Consider the following 19,189-nt stretch of genomic DNA (forward strand, 5'->3'; position numbering starts at 1 on the left):
TCGTGTAGGAAGCACCCTCCTCCATCAGAGGCGGAGGAGAGGAAAACCTTGGGTCAGAAGAGACATTGAGGTCGCCTGCATTCTCCAGATCATCCACCCAGTCCTGCTCGGAGTCACACTAACGGGCAAGAGGGTCCTCGGACCCCTCCCAATCATCCTCCACCTCCGTCGCAGGAGGAACCGGCCGCAGCGGCAAAGCTGGAGCCGGAGAAGGGACAAACGGAGTCAGAAACGGCACCGTGAATGGCGCCAGCAGTGGTCGGGGCGCCGCCGTGTCCCAATGCGGTCCCAAGCAGGACCGAAATGGTCCTGGAACCGGGGCAAGGGCGGAAAGAATGGCGCCCACTGCGGCGCCGGTGGTGGACCCGAGGGAGGCGCTGGGGCCGCAGCTGGCAGCGCTGGACCCCGTGGCATCGGGGCCGGAGCCAACGGCGTACGATCCTGTGGCGCCAAAGCTGGATCCGCAGGCAGCGCGGGCGGGCCAACAGGATCTAGACATGGGACCATGGGGCCCGAAGGCACGCCGGTGGGAGCCCGAGGCCTAAAAACGCGGTCCATGGTGGCAAGAAACTCTTGCACCTGTTCGGGAGTCACCAACGGACCCAGGTAAGTCGGGTAGACCGCAGGACTCCCAGGCTCCAAGGGAGCTGCAGGGGCAGAACCCCTGTCCCCCTCATACGCATCTGAGGTCCGACAGGGGGACTTCAGAGAGCAAACACGCTTCTTAGACTTCTTTTTATGTTGTTGCTTACCGGAATCCGAGGGTGAAGACTTGGAGCCCTAGGAGAGATGACTGCGGACCCGCATGCGGTCACTGGACCCGGAGCGGCATCGGGACGAGTGCCGGGCCTCCAGCAGTTTCCTGCGCCGCTCCCTCAAGGCCAATGGGGCCATAGCCCGACAGTCCGGCAGTCCCGGGAGTCGTGGTTGCTCTCTAGGCAGTAGAGGCAAACATCATGGGGGTCCCCTACCGACATATTGTGACGGCAGGCCCCACAGGACTTAAAACCAGTCTCAAAAGAGTAGTCAAAAAGTGACGAAGGTACGTGCTCTATCCGGATCTGCACTTGCTGGCGCAGAAAAAGAAAGAACTGACGTCAGCGCGCAGGGTTGGCGCCTAAGTGGTCTCCGTGATGTCATCTCGGTGTCTATGACGCCAGCGACGGACGCGGAGCCACAGGACGCCACCTACTGACGCGCAGGGGTACTGCTAGCAAAACATTCCGGATCTACTCTGACGCCTGGGAATATTCTAATGTAAGGAATCTATCACTAACGTGTCTCTTTCAGATTATCCATGTTAGTATGACAAATCTGCATCAGAAGCCAACCAACAGCATTCATATAAACATATTTGCACCCTTAATGGGACCCAAATCCATGCATTTTCACCCCCACAATAACTGGGACAGGACCACAGTAACAAAAGTCATTCAAAAGCTAAACTCATGGGGAGAACATTACCCCTGACAATGGTGCAATTTTGACAAATGACCCTATAAATATAAACCCATTTGGTTTTATATCGAGACCCGAACCGCATGCTCAATACTTGTGGAACACAAAGAATTTAGCCATGCCACTGAACAATACCTCTATGCCATATAAAGTCTCGTCCTATCCAGAACTGACTTGTTAAAAACAGAGGGAAAGGTCCATCTCCTGTGGAGAAAACATAACATTAAAGAGAAATTGAGGACAACAATAGCCACTATTGGCATAGAAGCAGTCTTCTCTTAGGGAAAAGAATTAGAAATTATACTGATACCTCTAGGATATCCCAAATATATATACTGACATAGGAGTAAAATAAATAAATGCCTATGTATGCACAAAAGAAAATTCATATGTATAGATATAAAAATAAACCCAAATAATCAGTAGACAATGCTGACGTAACAGTATAGGACTATAGTAGGATCATACCACTCTGGAGATCAACAGCCACCCAGCCCGTCAGGGTAAAGCAAGTTGCCTGAGACACCACCATTAAGTAACAGTAGTAGAAAGTTGAATAAGATATCGTATGACAAAGAAAAATCTCGATAACCTAACGAAAACCAAGGTTAGCATATAACCTTACTCTGTGAAAAGAGACCCGTCTACAGATGATCTAGAAAAAGTCCTCCATACTGAAACTGGACATTTTAAAGGATTCCATAGTAAACGGATTCGGCCGATCTATAAAATAAAAATCAATTTGTATATGTTATCTAGGGACCACACTTCGCAAAGTGCGAACCCAATTACAAGCAACTAGAGTCACGTAAATGAAGAAAAGAGTTGTCCCCTAGAAGAGCAACGATCCTGTAAGATAGGAATAAAAGACATCTAGAAAAAGTAGAAGCTATGAGACAAACACCTATTCCCCTCAAGAACGAACATATATGAACACATTCATAGAGATGAAAGGGTACATTATTAGAGGGAGCTGTACTCCAGAAAAGAAGAAAATCTTTAGTAATAATGCTAAGCATTTTAGCAACCCCAAAAGAGCCAAGAATATTAAGTACCCTTCACAATAGAAGGAATAGAATCGACCAAAAGACAACGTCTCCCTAGAGTCCTTTAATAGCATGACATAATCCCCGAAAAACCAAACAATCATGCTCAAGGAACACATACACATCGACATGTCAACTCAAAGGGGTAGAAGAGCCAATCAAACAGCAATGGCTATAAAATAGAACCTGAAGAGCACAACACGTACGGGCTTATTTACAAGCCCCTTGCGCCTCTTTTGCGTCATTTTTAACATGGGGAAAGTGACGCAAAAGTGGTGCAAGGGGCTTGTAAATAAGCCCCGTAGTTTCTTAAGGCTCTCTTGATGGTAAGCTCTTGGTTAACAATGTTCTGACACTAACAAAAGTAAAGAACTGTTAGCAACAATCATAAGTAACAAAATCTTTCACCTAAAAGTACAGCAAGTACCGGGGGAAAAGCAGAAGCCACATAAACCAATAATGTAGGGTACCAGCTGCTTTCTGTGAAAATGCTAGAAGGAATCTTGAGATAGACACCCTCAGTGCTGTACTATCCCATCAACGTCACATCAGTCTATTGACGGACGCCCATAAAAGAAGAATAAGGTCACACTAATACCATATAAAAGTACGAGAGACACTTCATCATATTAACCAAGATTATTAAGAGGCTCATTGATCTTAAACACTCTTATCAAACGGTACAACACACATACTGAGACACTCATGGAGGTACAAATATCACAAGTACCTAATAAGGGGCACCAACTTCACAGATGTATGATTTGTATGTTAGAGAAATAACCCAACACTGAGGGTAGGACTCTGTCTCCCCAAACGAGGGTCTAATAGTACACAAGCTGAGAAATTCCAACTAGGCACATATATAATTAGAAATGCTCACCACAGATACTCCACATAGAGCATGGTACATACCATGAAGGTATCAACTCTTGAGCCTGAGCTCTATTTCTGGGTAAAGCAAAATGCAAGACATGTATATCAGGTTTCAATTAAACCAACACAAATGAACGGCTTAAAAACTGTCATCAGCAGAGCTGAAAGGGGATAAAGGAGAACGTTACAGCTTCTGCACCAAACAGTAAATAATAATCAAGAAAGCCACTTATCATGGAAAATACTTTAAAGATTATATCTTCACTGAAAAGAATTTTGCAGCACATAATTTTCCTATAACCATAAAGGAGCGGAACTATCTAATCGAGAAATGTGTACAAAATCAACTGAGCAACCACATCACCAATTTCAAGCTGCTGGACGACCGCCAATCCAGATTCAGACCAGGCCACAGAACGGAATCAGCAACCCCCCGGTCCACAGCGATACGGCAATCTGCGCCATGGTTTACGGAGGCGCTGAGTGCGGCTCGCAGCCAATGTAAGGTTGCGGAGCGGGCCTGGCGCCTTCAATATGATGGGGAGGCTAAACTTGCCTATAGGTCGGCGGTGAAGGCCTACCACCGTGATATTCTTGGTGCCAAGCGGGATTACCTTGCCAGGAGGATTGAGGCGTCGGCGAACTCCTGCAAGGAGATCTTCACGATTGTGAAGGAGTTCACGTCCCCTACCTTCTATTCACCCCCGCCTGTATCATCTGATGCGTGGGCGTGTGATCTTGCCACTTTTTTTACCAACAAGATTAAGGCAATTCAGGCCTCCTTCTCGGAGAGCTTGATGGAGGGCTGCTGTGGTCCCGGGGCAGGATTTGGAACATCGTCCGTGCCAACGGCAGTACTGGCTGACTTTCCACCTGTCTCCAGTGACATGCCCCGGTTTCTGTTGGCCAGTCTTAAATCTGGCTCGCCACTTGACCCCTGCCCCGCCAAATTTTTGGCTGGGATGGCGGCAGTGGTGGACCCTTTGGTCAACCCGATCCTCAATGCTTCCTTGAGGGAGGGGATTGTTCCACGCACCTGGAAAAGGGCGATGGTGATCCCCCTCCTGAAAAAGCCTGGTCTTGATGCCGAGGTTTTGGCCAATTATAGGCCAATTTCACTTCTCCCGGCTTTGGCTAAGATCACGGAGAAACATGTCCATGGCGTCTTGTCGAGCTTTCTTGAATCCAACAATTTGCTCCATCCATCCCAATCCGGTTTCCGTCCGAATTTTAGCACGGAAACGGCGTTGGTGGAGGTCTCTGAGATCATCAGGGAGACCTTGGATGTGGGTGGCAAGGCCATGCTAGTCATGTTGGACCTGTCGGCGGCCTTCGACACCGTCCCCCATGAGGCGCTTCTCGCCAGGCTTTATGACATCGGCCTAAGGGGGACGGTGTTCAGATGGTTTACATCTTTTCTGGAGGGCCGCCGCCAGACGGTCTGGGTCTCCCAGTGCTCCGCCGAGATGCCGCCACTGGGAGTCGGGGTTCCACAGGGTTCTGTGTTGAGCCCGACGTTGTTTAACATCTTTATGTCCCCTCTGGCGGCGGCGGTGGAGGCTTACAGAGCCCAGATCGTGTCCTATGCTGACGACACGCAACTCCTCTTCACATGTGGCAAAGATCAGCCATTTGATGGGGAGAGAATTCGGGATTGCCTCGACACGGTCTTCGGTTGGTTCCAGCGTAATAGTCTGAAGGCCAACTCCAGCAAGTCGGAGGTTCTATTTTTCGGCTGTGCTATCGATCTCGAGTGGCGGCAGTGGTGGCCGGCTGCCATGTGTCCCCCGGCTCAATCCTCCTCGGTTGCCAAGAACCTTGGTGTTAAGCTTGATAACAAGCTCTCTTTGAGAGCGCACGTTCTCGGCCTGTCCGGCACCTGTTTCGGCATTCTGAAAATGCTCCGCAAGTTTCTTCCTCTACTATCTGCGGAGCACAGACGGATTACGGTGCAGGCGCTCATCGGATCCAGGCTAGATTATGCCAATGCCCTTTTCCTAGGCCTACCGGACTACTTGGTCCAGCGGCTGCAGGTGGCACAGAACTCTGCAGCCCGTGCGATTTTTGGTCTGCATAGACGAGCACGGGCTTCTGGGCTGCTGCAGTCGCTTCACTGGTTGCCGATCCGGAAGCGGATTATGTTTAAATCCCTGACGCTTGTGCATAAAGCTTTGTTTGGATCAGGCGCGGGATATCTGCAGAAGAGATTGGCTTTCTATCGCCCTGCTCGCTCACTGCGTTCAGAATCCCTTTTTACTGCTGTGGTTCCACGTGTGAGGAAGGCCCGCATGGGGGGGCGTTCTTTCAGCCTCAAGGCCTCCCAGTTGTGGAATTCGCTCCCACTGGCACTCCGTAGCACTCCCAATTTGTTTCAATTCAGAAAGAATCTGAAAACTTGGCTTTTTAATCTTTCTGTTTAGGTGGGTTTTCTTGTTTCTTCTTTTGGGATCTGTCTTTCTTGTTATGTTGTTGTACATTGTAGCTGATTGTGGAAAGCGCCGGGACACTCTTTTAGAGTAGCCGAGCGCTATATAAACGCTTTTTAACATAACATAACATAACATAACATAACATAACTTGTTCTGAAATGGTTTGAATCATTCCTTGAGAACATAACTCAAAGATTCTTAGTCAACCAGTTGCCTTCCCCATCATGCCCAAATTCCATTGGAGTCCCTCAAGGTTCAACACTATCCCCATCACTATTCAACCTATATGTCGAACCCCTCACAGAAATTCTACGAGACACATGCATATCTTATCACATGTACACTAACGACACTCAGATTTACATCAAGATAACGTCATTAGACGACATAAAGAAAATGAATGAGGCCTTAAAAAATGTAATTACATTGGCTAACTAGTAATCATCTGAACCTAAATGCACAAAAAATAGAATTCCTATTAATATCACCACCGAAGAAACCCACAGAAGTGAAAGAATGGACCAAAACGATCACAACACTAAACTGCACCCCTACACTAGTTGAATTAGCAAAATCACTGGGAATCACGCTTGATAAGAACCTAGACATGAAAGCTCACATCAAATCAATGACAAAAAGTGCCCGGTTTCACCTGAACTATATTAGAAAAATTAAACCTCTCATCACTACAGTGGACCTCAAACTAGCAGTCCAGTCCTTAGTTATTTCAAGGATTGAATATGGATGTACAACTCTAGCAGGTCTGTCAAATATTTCCACAGCACCACTAAAAGCATGTCTAAATGCGGCAGCAGGACTCATTATTGGATCCAGAAAACATGACCATATCTCCCCTCACCTGAAAGCATTAAACTGGTTACCTTACAAAGCCAGAAATCAATTCAAACTGGCATGTACTACACACAAAGCACTCCACTACAAAACTCCAAGGTACCTAGCTCAGAAAATAGAGCTGTCAGGGGGAAACAGACCAGCTAGGAGCGCCAGAGAACTGCTGCTGAAACCACCCATCTTTCGGAAGAAGAAAACCTATGACAGAGCTTTCTCCGGAGCAGCCCCCAGAATCTGGAATTCACTCCCTCCAAACATTAGAAAAATTCCAAACATTCAAGAAGGAAGCGAAGAGCTTCCTAATGAGCAGGTTCCTTCCATAAGACTAGACTGCTCTTTAGCTTTTTAATACCAAACATCGATCATGAACTGGTCCTGTGGTAGAACTCACAGAAAGCACTACAGACCCTGGTATACAAAAATACTTTTATTTCTACTGAATGTACATGAATATTATATATAGTAATGCTGCTGTTTTTACTGAAACTGATAAGAAAATCTTGTATAGGAATTTTATATAGCCAATCGCACTGTATCACAAATGTATCATATATATATGTGAAGCGCTCTGATACCCAAGGGTCAAGTCCGCGCTATATAAAACTCTATAAATATATATAAATAAAAAATGGGTATGAAAAAACATGTAAAGAACCTCCAGGTTATCTAAACAACCATAAACCTCGGTATTAGGCAGCCCACTGGTTAACACCAGATAAAATACATATTACAACTCAGTCATGTATAAACACTTCTTTCTGAAAGACAGAATCCACCAGAGCATTCAAAGACCTGTCTAGGTGGCTTTGTCACACTGACCAGCTCCGAAATGCCGTAAAGCAGAAATCAGCGTGTTCACCAAATAAATGTACACCATCAAAGGGCATATCTTTCAAGCTATCCTGTACATGGCTCTGAAAACCCAGACTAACGCAGCCATGCATTTCTGCACAGCACAACTGACTAAACCATAGCTCTTCCCACAGAATCAGTGATGTCCGTACCACATTTTATGGTGAATTTCATACCTTCCCGGCCATCTTTTACCACCTGTAGGCGTTCACTCCTGGCTTCTTCTGAAAGAGAAGACAGGCAATGCACCATACAGTCCCATAAAGCATGAGAAAATCTTCCCAAAACACGAGGTGTTTAACGGCCTAAATGCTGAAAAAAAGAGAATATATCCCTCACAATGTTCTAGCCATCTGGACTCTTTATTTGGTGGAACAAAGTGAAGGACACTTGGGTCTCCAAATGTTGTCTGAACCTGTTGCTTGTTCTGCTGTGGGCTCTTTTTTAGGTTTCGAAACCTGGCGAGGGGCGAAGCCCCTCCCAGATCGAAATCTATTGTTTTCAATAGTGAGGTTAGGACAGCCTCTGTTTCCAATTGGCTAGCTCCATAAATGGAGACTAGCCATTGGGAGACAGAGGCTGTCAATCGCGCTTTCTCTCGAAAACGCGATTCGGGGGCGTTTCTGGTGCTTTTTTTAAGCCCCGCCCCTTTGTCCCGGGCCGCGCTGCGATTGGCTGCCGGCCCGGGACACCCCCGTGACGTCATTCCTGGGCCGCGCTGTGATTGGCTGCCGGCCCGGGACACCCCCGTGACGTCAGCCAATCACAGCGCGGCCCGGGACCTGACTTGTTTCTTTTCTGCCTCGCCGGCCCGGGACCTGGCCCCGCCCACCGGGATTGGATCTCTCATTCACGGAGTTACACGCTCTGGAAGCACTTTTTTTGTCCTTTAGAGTGTGGCCCCCTCTGCCCTGTTTGTTTTAATGTGATTTAGAGAGCGGTGTCCCTGGAGCGGGCACCGCGCTCCGTTTATTCACTTATTTCTACTTTGATTCGGAGCGCGGTGCCCGCTTCAGGGACACCACGCTCTTTCTTTGTAATTTTCAGATCTTGGCCGCACTTGTTTTAATGGTGTCCCCCCTCTCCCACCCCCCCTTGTTGTCCGCCGGTGGGGGGAGTTAGGCGCAGCACCCCCCCCCTCGTCTGGTGTTAGGCATTCCCCTCCCGCCCCCCGCACCCCCCACCGATTAGCGCACAGCGAGCTGCCGACCGGGAGGCGCATTAGGCTCAGGCAGGCTCTTGGTAGCATAGCTGCGTCTGGGGGCTCCAGACGGAACGGGAGGTCCTAGTGGTCGCCTGCAAATTCTGTTACACTTACAGGGCTTGGGAGGGCGAGCACCCGGGCTCTCTACAGTGCATCAGGAGTGTTTGAAGAGGCGAGATCCACAGCCCTAGTGCTGCACACTTCCCACCTTGCTCCTGGCCGAGCGCATTCCTTACTGCCAGCCCCGCCTGGAGAACTTATGGCTGCACGGTGGGGGTGGGGGAGGGGGAGGCGAGTGTCGCGTGGCTCCCTCCGTGACTGTATTCCGGGTGAGTTGGAAGTGACGTGGTGGAGGAGGGCAGCCGGCGGCCAAAGGCTTCTTCTCCACTGATCTTTGCCTCTGGCATAGTGCCGTGCTCAAGTTCTGCTCTCGGAGTACACGCAGAGACAGCTTGTTGTACTCCCTGGTGTACATAAAACTGGAATGGTTTACCATCCGAGGAAGTCTCAACTAGCGCACTCTCAGCAAATGTCTCCAAAGCAGAAAGAATTGGGCAGTACAAGAGACGGTGTTGATAATTTGTGTTTATTTCCACGTTCCACCCTCACCTGGAAGCCGTATTGATGTTGGCGCTCGAAGGCTCCTGGTGAGCTTTAGATAGCGCGGCTGAGGGCGGATTAATCGCTATTGCTTTGCCTCTTGCTCAACATCGAACGGCAGGTAAACTTGTGTTTTTTGTTATTTTTTGTTTCTCAAAAAAATAAATATCCAGTCTGGAAATTCAGCCGCCCCAGTCATTACACGCTCGCACGGACTGATTGCGAGATCGCTTTTTAATGATTTTTTATCGGTAATCCATACTGTTGGAAAGAACTCTGTGTTTCCACCTCGGGCCCAGCCCTGCCTGTGCTTCTTGTCGCATCTCGCTGACCTGTCATTTTTTTTTGTTCCTGCTGTAAAATGGCTGCTAACACTAAACAGTGGTCCCTAGAGTTATACATACGGTAGTAATTTAATATAAGCTTAATATCAGTTGTATAGGAAGTATTTATTATAAAGATATATATATCTCTGGACTTAATTGACTGCAGAAGTTGTCCATTTTCAAGTCTTACAGTTGCTAAGAGACTCTTGATGTGCAGAGAAAAGCCTATGGCATGCAGAGGAAGCAGGTAGACGTGCAGAGAACCTCGGCCGTGCATGTGCCTTTCACCCACCTACCTGTTTATGGGTGTGGCTACTGAGTCCCCTGCTGGCTCTAGTCTTCTGGGGATGTCCAGAGAGGCTATTTACAGCTGATTGAAGCTTGCAATGAACTCCAAGGAACTTTCCCCAGTATTGCTCTTGTTTATTTTTATAATCCTCTCTCTAGCTATGTTTGGCTGCCCTTAAATTGCACGCTTCCCAAAATTCAATTATTTAAAATGTCTGCATCCATTGTCTATACATTTAAAACAAGCATTTGCAATGCAATAGGTCTCGCGTTTGTAAATGCGAAACCTATTGCATTGCAAATGCTTGTTTAAAGTTGTTGGTGCACGTTTGTAATTCAATGATGTTTTAATGCTCTTTCGTATTTATTATATCTGTCACTTTTATGATTAGATTCTACAATCAAATAAAGTTTTAACTGATTGGTCGATTGGCACATTACCAACAGATCCTCCGGAATTATTGTTTGTACCTGATTCGATCGACATTTGTGACAGATTTTTTTATTTAAATCAATTATGACATTTGTGACAGATTGTTTTTTTTTATCTGTTATGAATTGTAACACATATTAGTTTTAACTGCAATATTGATATGTATGTGTATTTTTGTGTGGAGCTGTACTGAAAATTGTATACATTTGAAACTTAGATTGTCAGAAACCACAAAAGTTATCACATTGCATAAAATACGGATTGTTCAAAACTGGAATAGGAATAAGAGGCATTCATCTGATCAATGGTTTTGTGACTTGTTACAGGGTCTAGGATAAGAAAGGACCACGGTGAAAGAAAAAGCAGCCAATATCTCACCATAACATATGGCCAAACTTTCTGAAGTCATAAACAGACAACACCAGTGTTGAAGGCATTGATCATAGTGAGAATGAAGGGCAGTGCACAGAGAGAATGGGGTGTAAGTATAATAAGAAAGATATTGACACACTGAAGGAGTAAGCACTGGATACTCTAAATAAGAAGGGGAAGATCATTGACTTATGACTCTTTGGTAACATGGTATGCTGACTGATAACTATGCATGGCATTCAGGCATAGGCATTCGCTGTGATCGATGGAGACATATACCTTTTATGTGGTCAATTTTATAAAGTGCTACTTTGGTATAACCACACCTCATAAGAAATTACGACTGTCCAATTGACACCCACACAAAATATAAGAGGGTGCAATGGTGTGGTTGTGAAAAAGATTTAAACACTCACAGGAGTGCCATCTGTTCGTGCCAAACGATAGTGTGTCAGTGACTGAGGCATAGCAAAAGGCACGCAATTCACATGAGGGGCATACACACAAAAGCTGCTTTCAGTTTCAGGTAAAAGGTAAGTTGTGTCTGCTGTCTCGTAAAACAAAAAGATGCATCTTTTCAAAATGTTTGCCTTAAACTCTGACTAATTTTGCACTTTCGCATCACAAACTGTTCATTCTGGGCGACTTCAATCTGTGGCAGAACGGCTGCCTCGACTCCGGTCTACGCAACCTCCTTAAATCCTGCGACAGCCTTGGACTCTCGCAGCTGGTCACAGGACCTACCCACAGGGGTGGACACCTCCTAGATCTATTGCTCGCAGGTCCCCAGTTAATTACAATGGGAGAAATCCTAGCCATGGACTGGACAGACCACTCACTTATCAAGTTCTTCTTAGACCTTAAGAGTGACTACTCCAAAGATTCTGGGCCGCCCAATAAAACCAAGTGCAGAGACTGGAAAGCCCTTACTCGTCTGCACTCCACAGGGGAAGTGTTTCACTTACATCAACTCTTTGATGAGTTTAAACCTATTGATGACAATTACTCCTCTCTTTGCTCAAAGATTACCACTATCCTTGATGTTCATGCCCCATTAAAAACCCGCAAATGCAGGAGCGTCAACTCTGCGCCCTGGTTTAATGACAGCCTAAAAGACCTGAAGCAAAACTGTAAACAGGCTGAGAGAAGGTGGAGACGTAACTACACTGAAACCACCAAAGAACTTTGGAAAAATAAAGTGCGGGAATACAAGAACTCAATTAAAAAAATAAAATCCAAAGCTGACTACTACTCCTCTATGATCTGCAATTCCCCTAACAGCTCTAGAAATATCTTCAATATACTGAATAGTATCACCAACCCGGAATGTACCAAAAACACCATCACCCCGTCTCAAGATCTTTGTGACAAACTTGCTGCGTTTTTCAAAAATAAAATTGATCTCATTATTAAGGACCTTGATGCCCCCCCGGACTCCACCCATCACCTTGATCTTAATCCGAGCTCTCCCATGAACCAGCCAGTAGTGCCACCACTGGCCTCTAATGAACTCCTACTTGAGTTCCCTCCTATCTCGTACGAGGCCTTCGTTAAATTAGCCAGCAAGATCTCCTCTGGGTCACCTTTAGACCCTCACAAAGTTTGGAAAGAATTTGGGTTGGAACTCCTCCCCTCATTGCACGCCATCTGTAATCAATCTCTCGCAACCGGAACAGTTCCTGCTCAGTGGAAGCGGGCATTAGTTTACCCTCTGCTAAAGAAACCCTCTCTGGACCCAGACTGTTCCAAAAACTACCGTCCCATATCACTGCTGCCCTTCCCAGCCAAAATTGTTGAAAGCTGGATTAGTAACACTCTCTCTACCCATCTGGAACGACATCAGCTCCTTGACTCTGATCAATTTGGTTTCAGGCCCACTCACGGAACCGAGACCGCCCTGATCACAGCGATGGACTAACTTCAGAGGCGTGCAGACAGAAGACAGGCAGTGTTCCTTATCCTGCTTGACATGTCTGCCGCCTTTGACACCGTGAATCATGCTATCCTGCTGAAACGACTGTCGGAGGCAGGAATAAGAGGCTTGGCATTACAATGGTTCCACTCGTTCCTCCTCGATAGACAACAAGCGGTTTCCATCCCCCCTTTTCAGTCGGCGTTCACTCTGGTCCCACATGGGGTTCCCCAGGGCTCCGCAATCAGCCCTATTCTCTTTAATCTTTATCTTAGACCTCTGATCACGCTTATCAAAAGCTATAATATCAAAACCATCAACTACGCGGACGATACGCAGTTGATACTCTCTCTGGAGGGAGAAGACTCCATTTCTATTGAGACTTTTCACAACTGTGTACGTGACACTTCTCATTGGCTAAAAACCAACTCCCTCCAATTCAACGCAGAGAAAACGGAAGTACTTTTCAGCACTAGTACTAAGATTCCGCGACCCTTCCCAGACAATTTCTGGCCACCTGAATCTGGGACTACTGTGCGCCCAGTAGCCACGATCCGCAACCTCGGGGTCATGCTGAATCAGGACCGCAGTATGGAGACGCACATCCAAAAGACCTCTGCATGTTGTTTCGCTATCCTCCGCTCCCTAAGGAAGATACTGCCTCTCCTCCCTACTCTTGCACGGGCCCAAGTGGTACACTGTACCATACTTAGTCGTATTGACTATTGCAACGCCTTGTTGCTGGAATCCCCTGGGTTCTTACTGGACAGACTCCAAAGAGTCCAGTCTGCCGCAGCAAAACTGGCACTGGGGCTCCCCAGAAGAGCAAGTGCAACCTCCTCACTGAGCAAGCTCCACTGGCTTCCGGTGAGGCAGCGGGTCCAATTTAAATCCCTATGTATCGTGTTTGGAGCATTGCACGCAATAGGCCCTGCCTCCCTCCAATCCAAATTTGCGTGGTATACTCCAGCCAGGCAGCTTCGCTCTTCTGACGCCAAACTGGCACTGGTTCCTAAATTCAAAAGGGTCAGATCCGGAGGCAGATCATTTAACGTGGCAGCTGCCAAGCTTTGGAATTCGCTCCCATCAGACATTAGACACATTTCCGAATTTCTACCCTTTAGGAAAAGAATCAAAACCTGGCTTTTTCCCAAGACCTCTGCCCACTAATTTCCTGCCCCCTCTGTTCTCCGACCTTTCCCTACCCCATTAGTCTCAGTCAGCGCCAGGATGCCTGCCATGGTGATAGTGCGCTCTACAAATGTTTTAAATAAATAAGTGCGACCGGCACTTTATTGCCCAGAGTCCAGGAATAACAGTAAACTTTAAAGTGTTTGTTTGCAATTTTTGTTAATCCTGATTCAAGGTAATCTCTGAAAATGAAAATACTAATTGAACGACACTCTCTTATAGACGTGTAAAGACTTCAAAATCTGGTGTTTCACGTGGCTGATATATGACATTCACTTCAAGGTGTATTGAGCAGTTGCAGAACAATATGCCGTCACCGTGCAGTGCAGTGGCGGTGCGTCCATTGGGGGCGTTGGAACATTGCCCCACTAATGCCACGGCCCCATTTAGAAATTGTTCTACTTCTGATGCTAATTGCAGCAATCAGGACTCCTGATTGGAATTAGCGTCTGAAGTAGAACACGGACGCTGAAGGTGGTGGGGCTGCAGCAGCACTCTCAGGGTTGAATGACAGTGCAATAGTGCGCATGTTCATTTTTGGGCGGATCATTTTTACGATCAGCCCAAACATGCGCACTAGTCTTCCCCTTAGGAGACCGAGGGTTGCTTCATGCGCAGCCCCTGGTCTCCTAATGGGCAGGGAGTAACCCTGCCCTCAGCCAATCCTGGCACTGCTGGAGCAGCGCCTGGATTGGCTGAGAGGGGTTGCCAGCCACTCACGCAGAAGACGTTGAAGGCGCCAACGCCCCAGACCCCGGCCCAGGAGCAGACAGCGGAGGCAACGCAGACCCACCCGGTCAGGTAAGTTTAAGGGTTTTTTAAACTTTATTTTTACCCCCCCCCAGCCCCCACCCCCGTGCGACCCCCCGGTGAGTATTGCGACCCACGACTGAGGCCACGGCACGCAGAATTTCCTAAATGTAAAATTATCTGTAGTTTCTCCAGAGGGCAGACTCCTTCTGCTTAGCAAGTTTAGTTAGTCGAGTTGATGTTAAATCTCGGTTTACACAATGACACATTTAAGTATGTCACATATGAGCTCCCAACTCATTTCTTAGAACGCTTTTGCTTGTGGTACAGAGGTGGGCATCAACAATTGATTTCAGCAATAAGTGGGAGAACGGAATTACGTTTTCTCAGCAGAAATTTCCTTTTCATTAAAAACATTATTGTGCACTTATTTATACTGCAGATTGTAGTGTAATGTGCTGCATACCGTTGTACTTTCTCTAGAAGCTAGTTGTGCCTCATTTTAAGTAAATTAAGAATGAAATAGTTTAGTGTGTATAATATTCTTTTGGGATATAATATTTCATTACTTTCTATGTACACTAGTTAATGCTACCAGGGAATCAGCCGTGTGACGTTTTCCGTAAGGACCACAGTGGTGCTAGGCTTCATGGTAATGGGTTACCATTTTCATGATCAATGCTAATGCAATTATTTTTTAAACTTTGGTTTCAAAACATTTTTTATACTTGCTCTCGCTGTGAAAAGCACCAATGGTGGCCTTAGTTAAGCAGGTGGGCCACTGAGATCTGTACGTTGATTGGTCATTTTGGGATAATGCATGAGCCGTCCCAGTAAATGTGTCCAACTTGTCCAGCTTCTCTGGACTGGACTTCTTTTGACTTTACGTGTGAAAATGAGGGACGGACTCATTCGCTCTGTTTTTAAAGTTGACTTTCTTTTGATATTACATGTTAATTCTTTACTATTGCATGCTGCAGGTTGGCCATTGTAGCTTGTATGCTTTGGCTGTACAGTGGTTGCTGGTTCAGATTGTGAAGTGTCCACATTTCCTAGCACCAATAGGATTGGCTGTCAGACTTGTTGAGATGGTGCTGTACTGTTTCAGCAAAAAAAGCAAAGCTGTGGGAAGTGAGAGGAGGGGAGGTGCAGTGACCGAACAATGTTTATTAGGCCCAGCACTAATTGCTTTATTAACCTTCCTGCTTCCTCAAATTTGCTTAAAAATGCACCATTTGTCCACTCTTTTTTCAAAATTTTCTTGGGGGGTGAACCCACCCAAACCCCCGTAGTTTGTATGAGCTTGCTCACCGCAGTGCAGTACAACAACAATGTCACACCTCACCACTTTCAAATGTCACCAGCCGCCACTGGTGCAGTGCTATGTTTCCCGCGCAGCTCCGATTATAAATATCACAAGATATGTTTCATATTCCTGAAAGTTACCTTCTTTGCTTTCAAAGTTTTTCTCCACAAAGTGGAGAAGATGCCATCGGTCCAGTCGTTGGTGGCCACATCCAGCGTGCCAAACATCTGCGAGGCTGTGATAGCCTTGGGGTTCATCCGCATCTCCCTGTGTGGTGCTCCACAGTCCGTCATTGCTTTCATCAGGATGTTAATGCACTTTGTTTTCCCTGCGCCACTGGGGCCGAGGGTCATCATACCTTAAAAACAACGTACACGTTTATTAGAAATGGATTTCAAAGTAAACCAGTTTGTAGATTGGAAAATTTTAGATTTTCATTTGCTATAAATGATCATGGTAGACCTGTTATCATTGAAAAAAACTAACAGTTTCAGGCTCCTCCTTAAGGGCCCTTCTGCATACGAGATGGGTAAGAATCGCATTCACTGAATGTACTTTCTGGCTACTTCTCTTTTTGTGTAGATTTAATCTGTGCGGCAAAATGTACTTCCCCATCTAAAAAAAATAAAATCCAAAATGCACCTAGATTTTGCACTTTTTGCAAGGACCAAAGCTAAACAGCTCCACCTCAAAACAAAAGCAGTTCACCGAAAATGCTTAAAACGAAGCGTGGTTATCCCAGTCCCCCCCCCCCCCGAAAGAAATGGTTAAGAAAATTTATTGGGAATGGGTGCAGGCTAAGGAATTAAAAGATACTAGGTGGGGTGTTTTAACTGATCAGTTCTTAGAGCACAAACCGGTAAGGAAGCTGGAACCCTTTTTAGATTTTATTAAAATACCCAGAGATAGAACTCTCTTCTTAAAATTGAGGTGTGGGACACTTCCTTTGCATGAATTTACTAAGTGCTGGAAACCCTCCCTGTCCCACCAAGCTACCTGCCCGGGATGTGCAAACCCCACTGAGTCCCTAGCACACTTCCTGTTTGCTTGTAGTGCCTATAGGGGTGTTAGGAAAAGATGGTTAAAACCAGTATGTAGGGAAATGGGAGTGAGGCACTACACGATGGCCCTTCGCATTCTGACAACGGACACAACATCCATGATGGTCGTTTGCGGAGTTGCAAAGTATCTGGGAAAAGCCTGGCAGATACGCTCAAAGCTTATGCAATTGAGAATGGGGTAGAAAATTAAGACTAATTAATTTGGCTGATCAAGAAATGAATGCCACTGCACTTTATGAACTTTGGCCTTTTAACTGTAAATATTGATTCTGCATTGTAATACGTTTTTATCTCTGTATCATGATATGATTAATATGAATTTTATTCTTTTATGATGAAATTGTATCTACTTTTATGATAAATCTTTTTATTGAATAAAGTATTACAACAACAACAACAAAAGTTGCATTTCCCTGTTTTTTAAGCATCTGTGTCCATGTCACGATGACATTACGCTACCAGTTTTTATCTTTCACTTGAGTATTTTGGGATATACTGCCTTGTTTTTGTTTAGTTGAGATCCTTGGAACATAACACTTCAAAACACATGTATTTTAAAAGGAAAGCCATGGGGAACTGAAGTGCTTTGGATTAGCATTGCAAGGCTAGTTTAACATAGAAACAAACCCAAGAAGATAGTGGACGGAGCGCTGAAACTTTTCAGACACTCACCCTTAGTCACAGATATGGATTGAATCCATCATCGTTCTTTAGCTCACTTTCCCACCCCAGTTCAGACCTAGCCATATGCAAATCAGTCTTTACCCTGTGCCTCATGGGAACAGTCCAGCCCGAACTGCCAAACAGGTCTACCCTGGACCAGAAACAAGCATCCTGGGACCAGTTTCGGGGTAACACCCCTCATCAGCCATGCTAGCTTAAATCCAGTGGCAAAGTGAGCAAGGGACCCACGTCTGGACCTACCCTGCCAACTTAGGGCAAACAAATCAAACACATGGAGATGATGGACCAAGCGAACAAGTTACTTACCTTCGGTAACGATATATCTGTAAGAAACAGTAGTTAGTATTAGATTCCTTACCTTAGAATATCCCCAGGCGTCAGTCTGGATCCGGAAACTTTTGCGTAGCAGTACCCCTGCGCGTCGGTAGGCGTCGTCTGCAGGCGTCCCCTGCGGCTCAGCGTCGTCGGCGACGTGCGCCGTGATGACGTCGCTGGAGTATATAGACGCCGCCTCCGCGCGCTGACGTCAGTTCTTTGCACACAGCTTTTCCGCGCCAGAACACGCAGAGCCATGTGAGAACTAACACTGGTGCCATATGAAACTAGGGCCCTGAAAGGGATGTCCTTAACCCTAGGTATCAGTTCGCAGAACGGGGAGGATGGGTGGGGCGGTAAGGAATCTAATACTAACTACTGTTTCTTACAGATATATCGTTACCGAAGGTAAGTAACTTGTTCATCTGAAAGAAACAGGTTAGTATTAGATTCCTTACCTTAGAATAGATACCCCAGCAATACCAACCCCGGTGGTGGGTCTGCGAACCAATACAATCCTACACCAGAAAATCCTGGAGGACCGAACGGCCAAAGAAGCCGTCCCTCCGGACTTGACTGTCCAGGCAGTAATGCCTCGCAAAGGTGTGCAGCGAGGCCCACGTAGCCGCCTGGCAAATGTCCTGCAAAGGGACTCCCCGGCCCAGGGCAGTAGTAGCCGCCGTGGCCCGAGTGGAATGGGCCCTCAGCCCAACAGGAGGCTCCTTCCGAGCCAAAGAGTAGCATGCTTTGATGCACAGGACGACCCACCGAGAGATGGTTCGTTTCTGTACCGCCCTTCCCTTCTTCTCACCCACGTAGCCAACAAACAGTTGGTCATCCACCCGGAACTGGCGTGTGCGATCCATATAAAATGAAAACGCACGTTTTGGGTCCAGACGATGGAGCCGCTCTTCATCTTTTGAAGGATGCGGAGGCGGGAAGAAGGAGGGTAAGGTGATGGACTGCCCGATGTGAAAAGCAGAAACTACTTTGGGCAGGAAAGAAGGTCTAGTTCTAAGAACCACCTTGTCAGGATGAACGGACAAGAAAGGAGGTTTAACAGAAAGAGCCTGGAGCTCACTCACTCTCCTGGCAGAGGTGATGGCAACCAGGAAGGCCGTCTTTAAAGTGAGAAGACGGAGAGGACAGGAATGAAGCGGCTCAAAGGGAGCACACATCAAGAATGTCAGAACCAGGTTCAAGTCCCACTGAGGCATCACGAACGGAACAGGTG

The 19,189-nt window shown here is 46.6% G+C and overlaps 1 protein-coding gene across 1 annotated transcript in view; it reads right to left on the minus strand.

The window, feature by feature from the left end:
* LOC144828114 (dynein axonemal heavy chain 5-like) overlaps positions 1-19,189 on the minus strand; it is a 1,079,012-nt gene that overhangs the window by 695,689 nt on the left and 364,134 nt on the right. Inside the window, exon 46 of the mRNA XM_078686235.1 lies at positions 16,036-16,253. Coding sequence (XP_078542361.1) covers positions 16,036-16,253 — 218 coding nt within the window. The remainder of the gene's footprint in view (positions 1-16,035; positions 16,254-19,189) is intronic.

Source organism: Lissotriton helveticus, chromosome 4_1, assembly GCF_964261635.1.
Source record: "Lissotriton helveticus chromosome 4_1, aLisHel1.1, whole genome shotgun sequence".
NCBI classification, from domain to species: domain Eukaryota; kingdom Metazoa; phylum Chordata; class Amphibia; order Caudata; family Salamandridae; genus Lissotriton; species Lissotriton helveticus.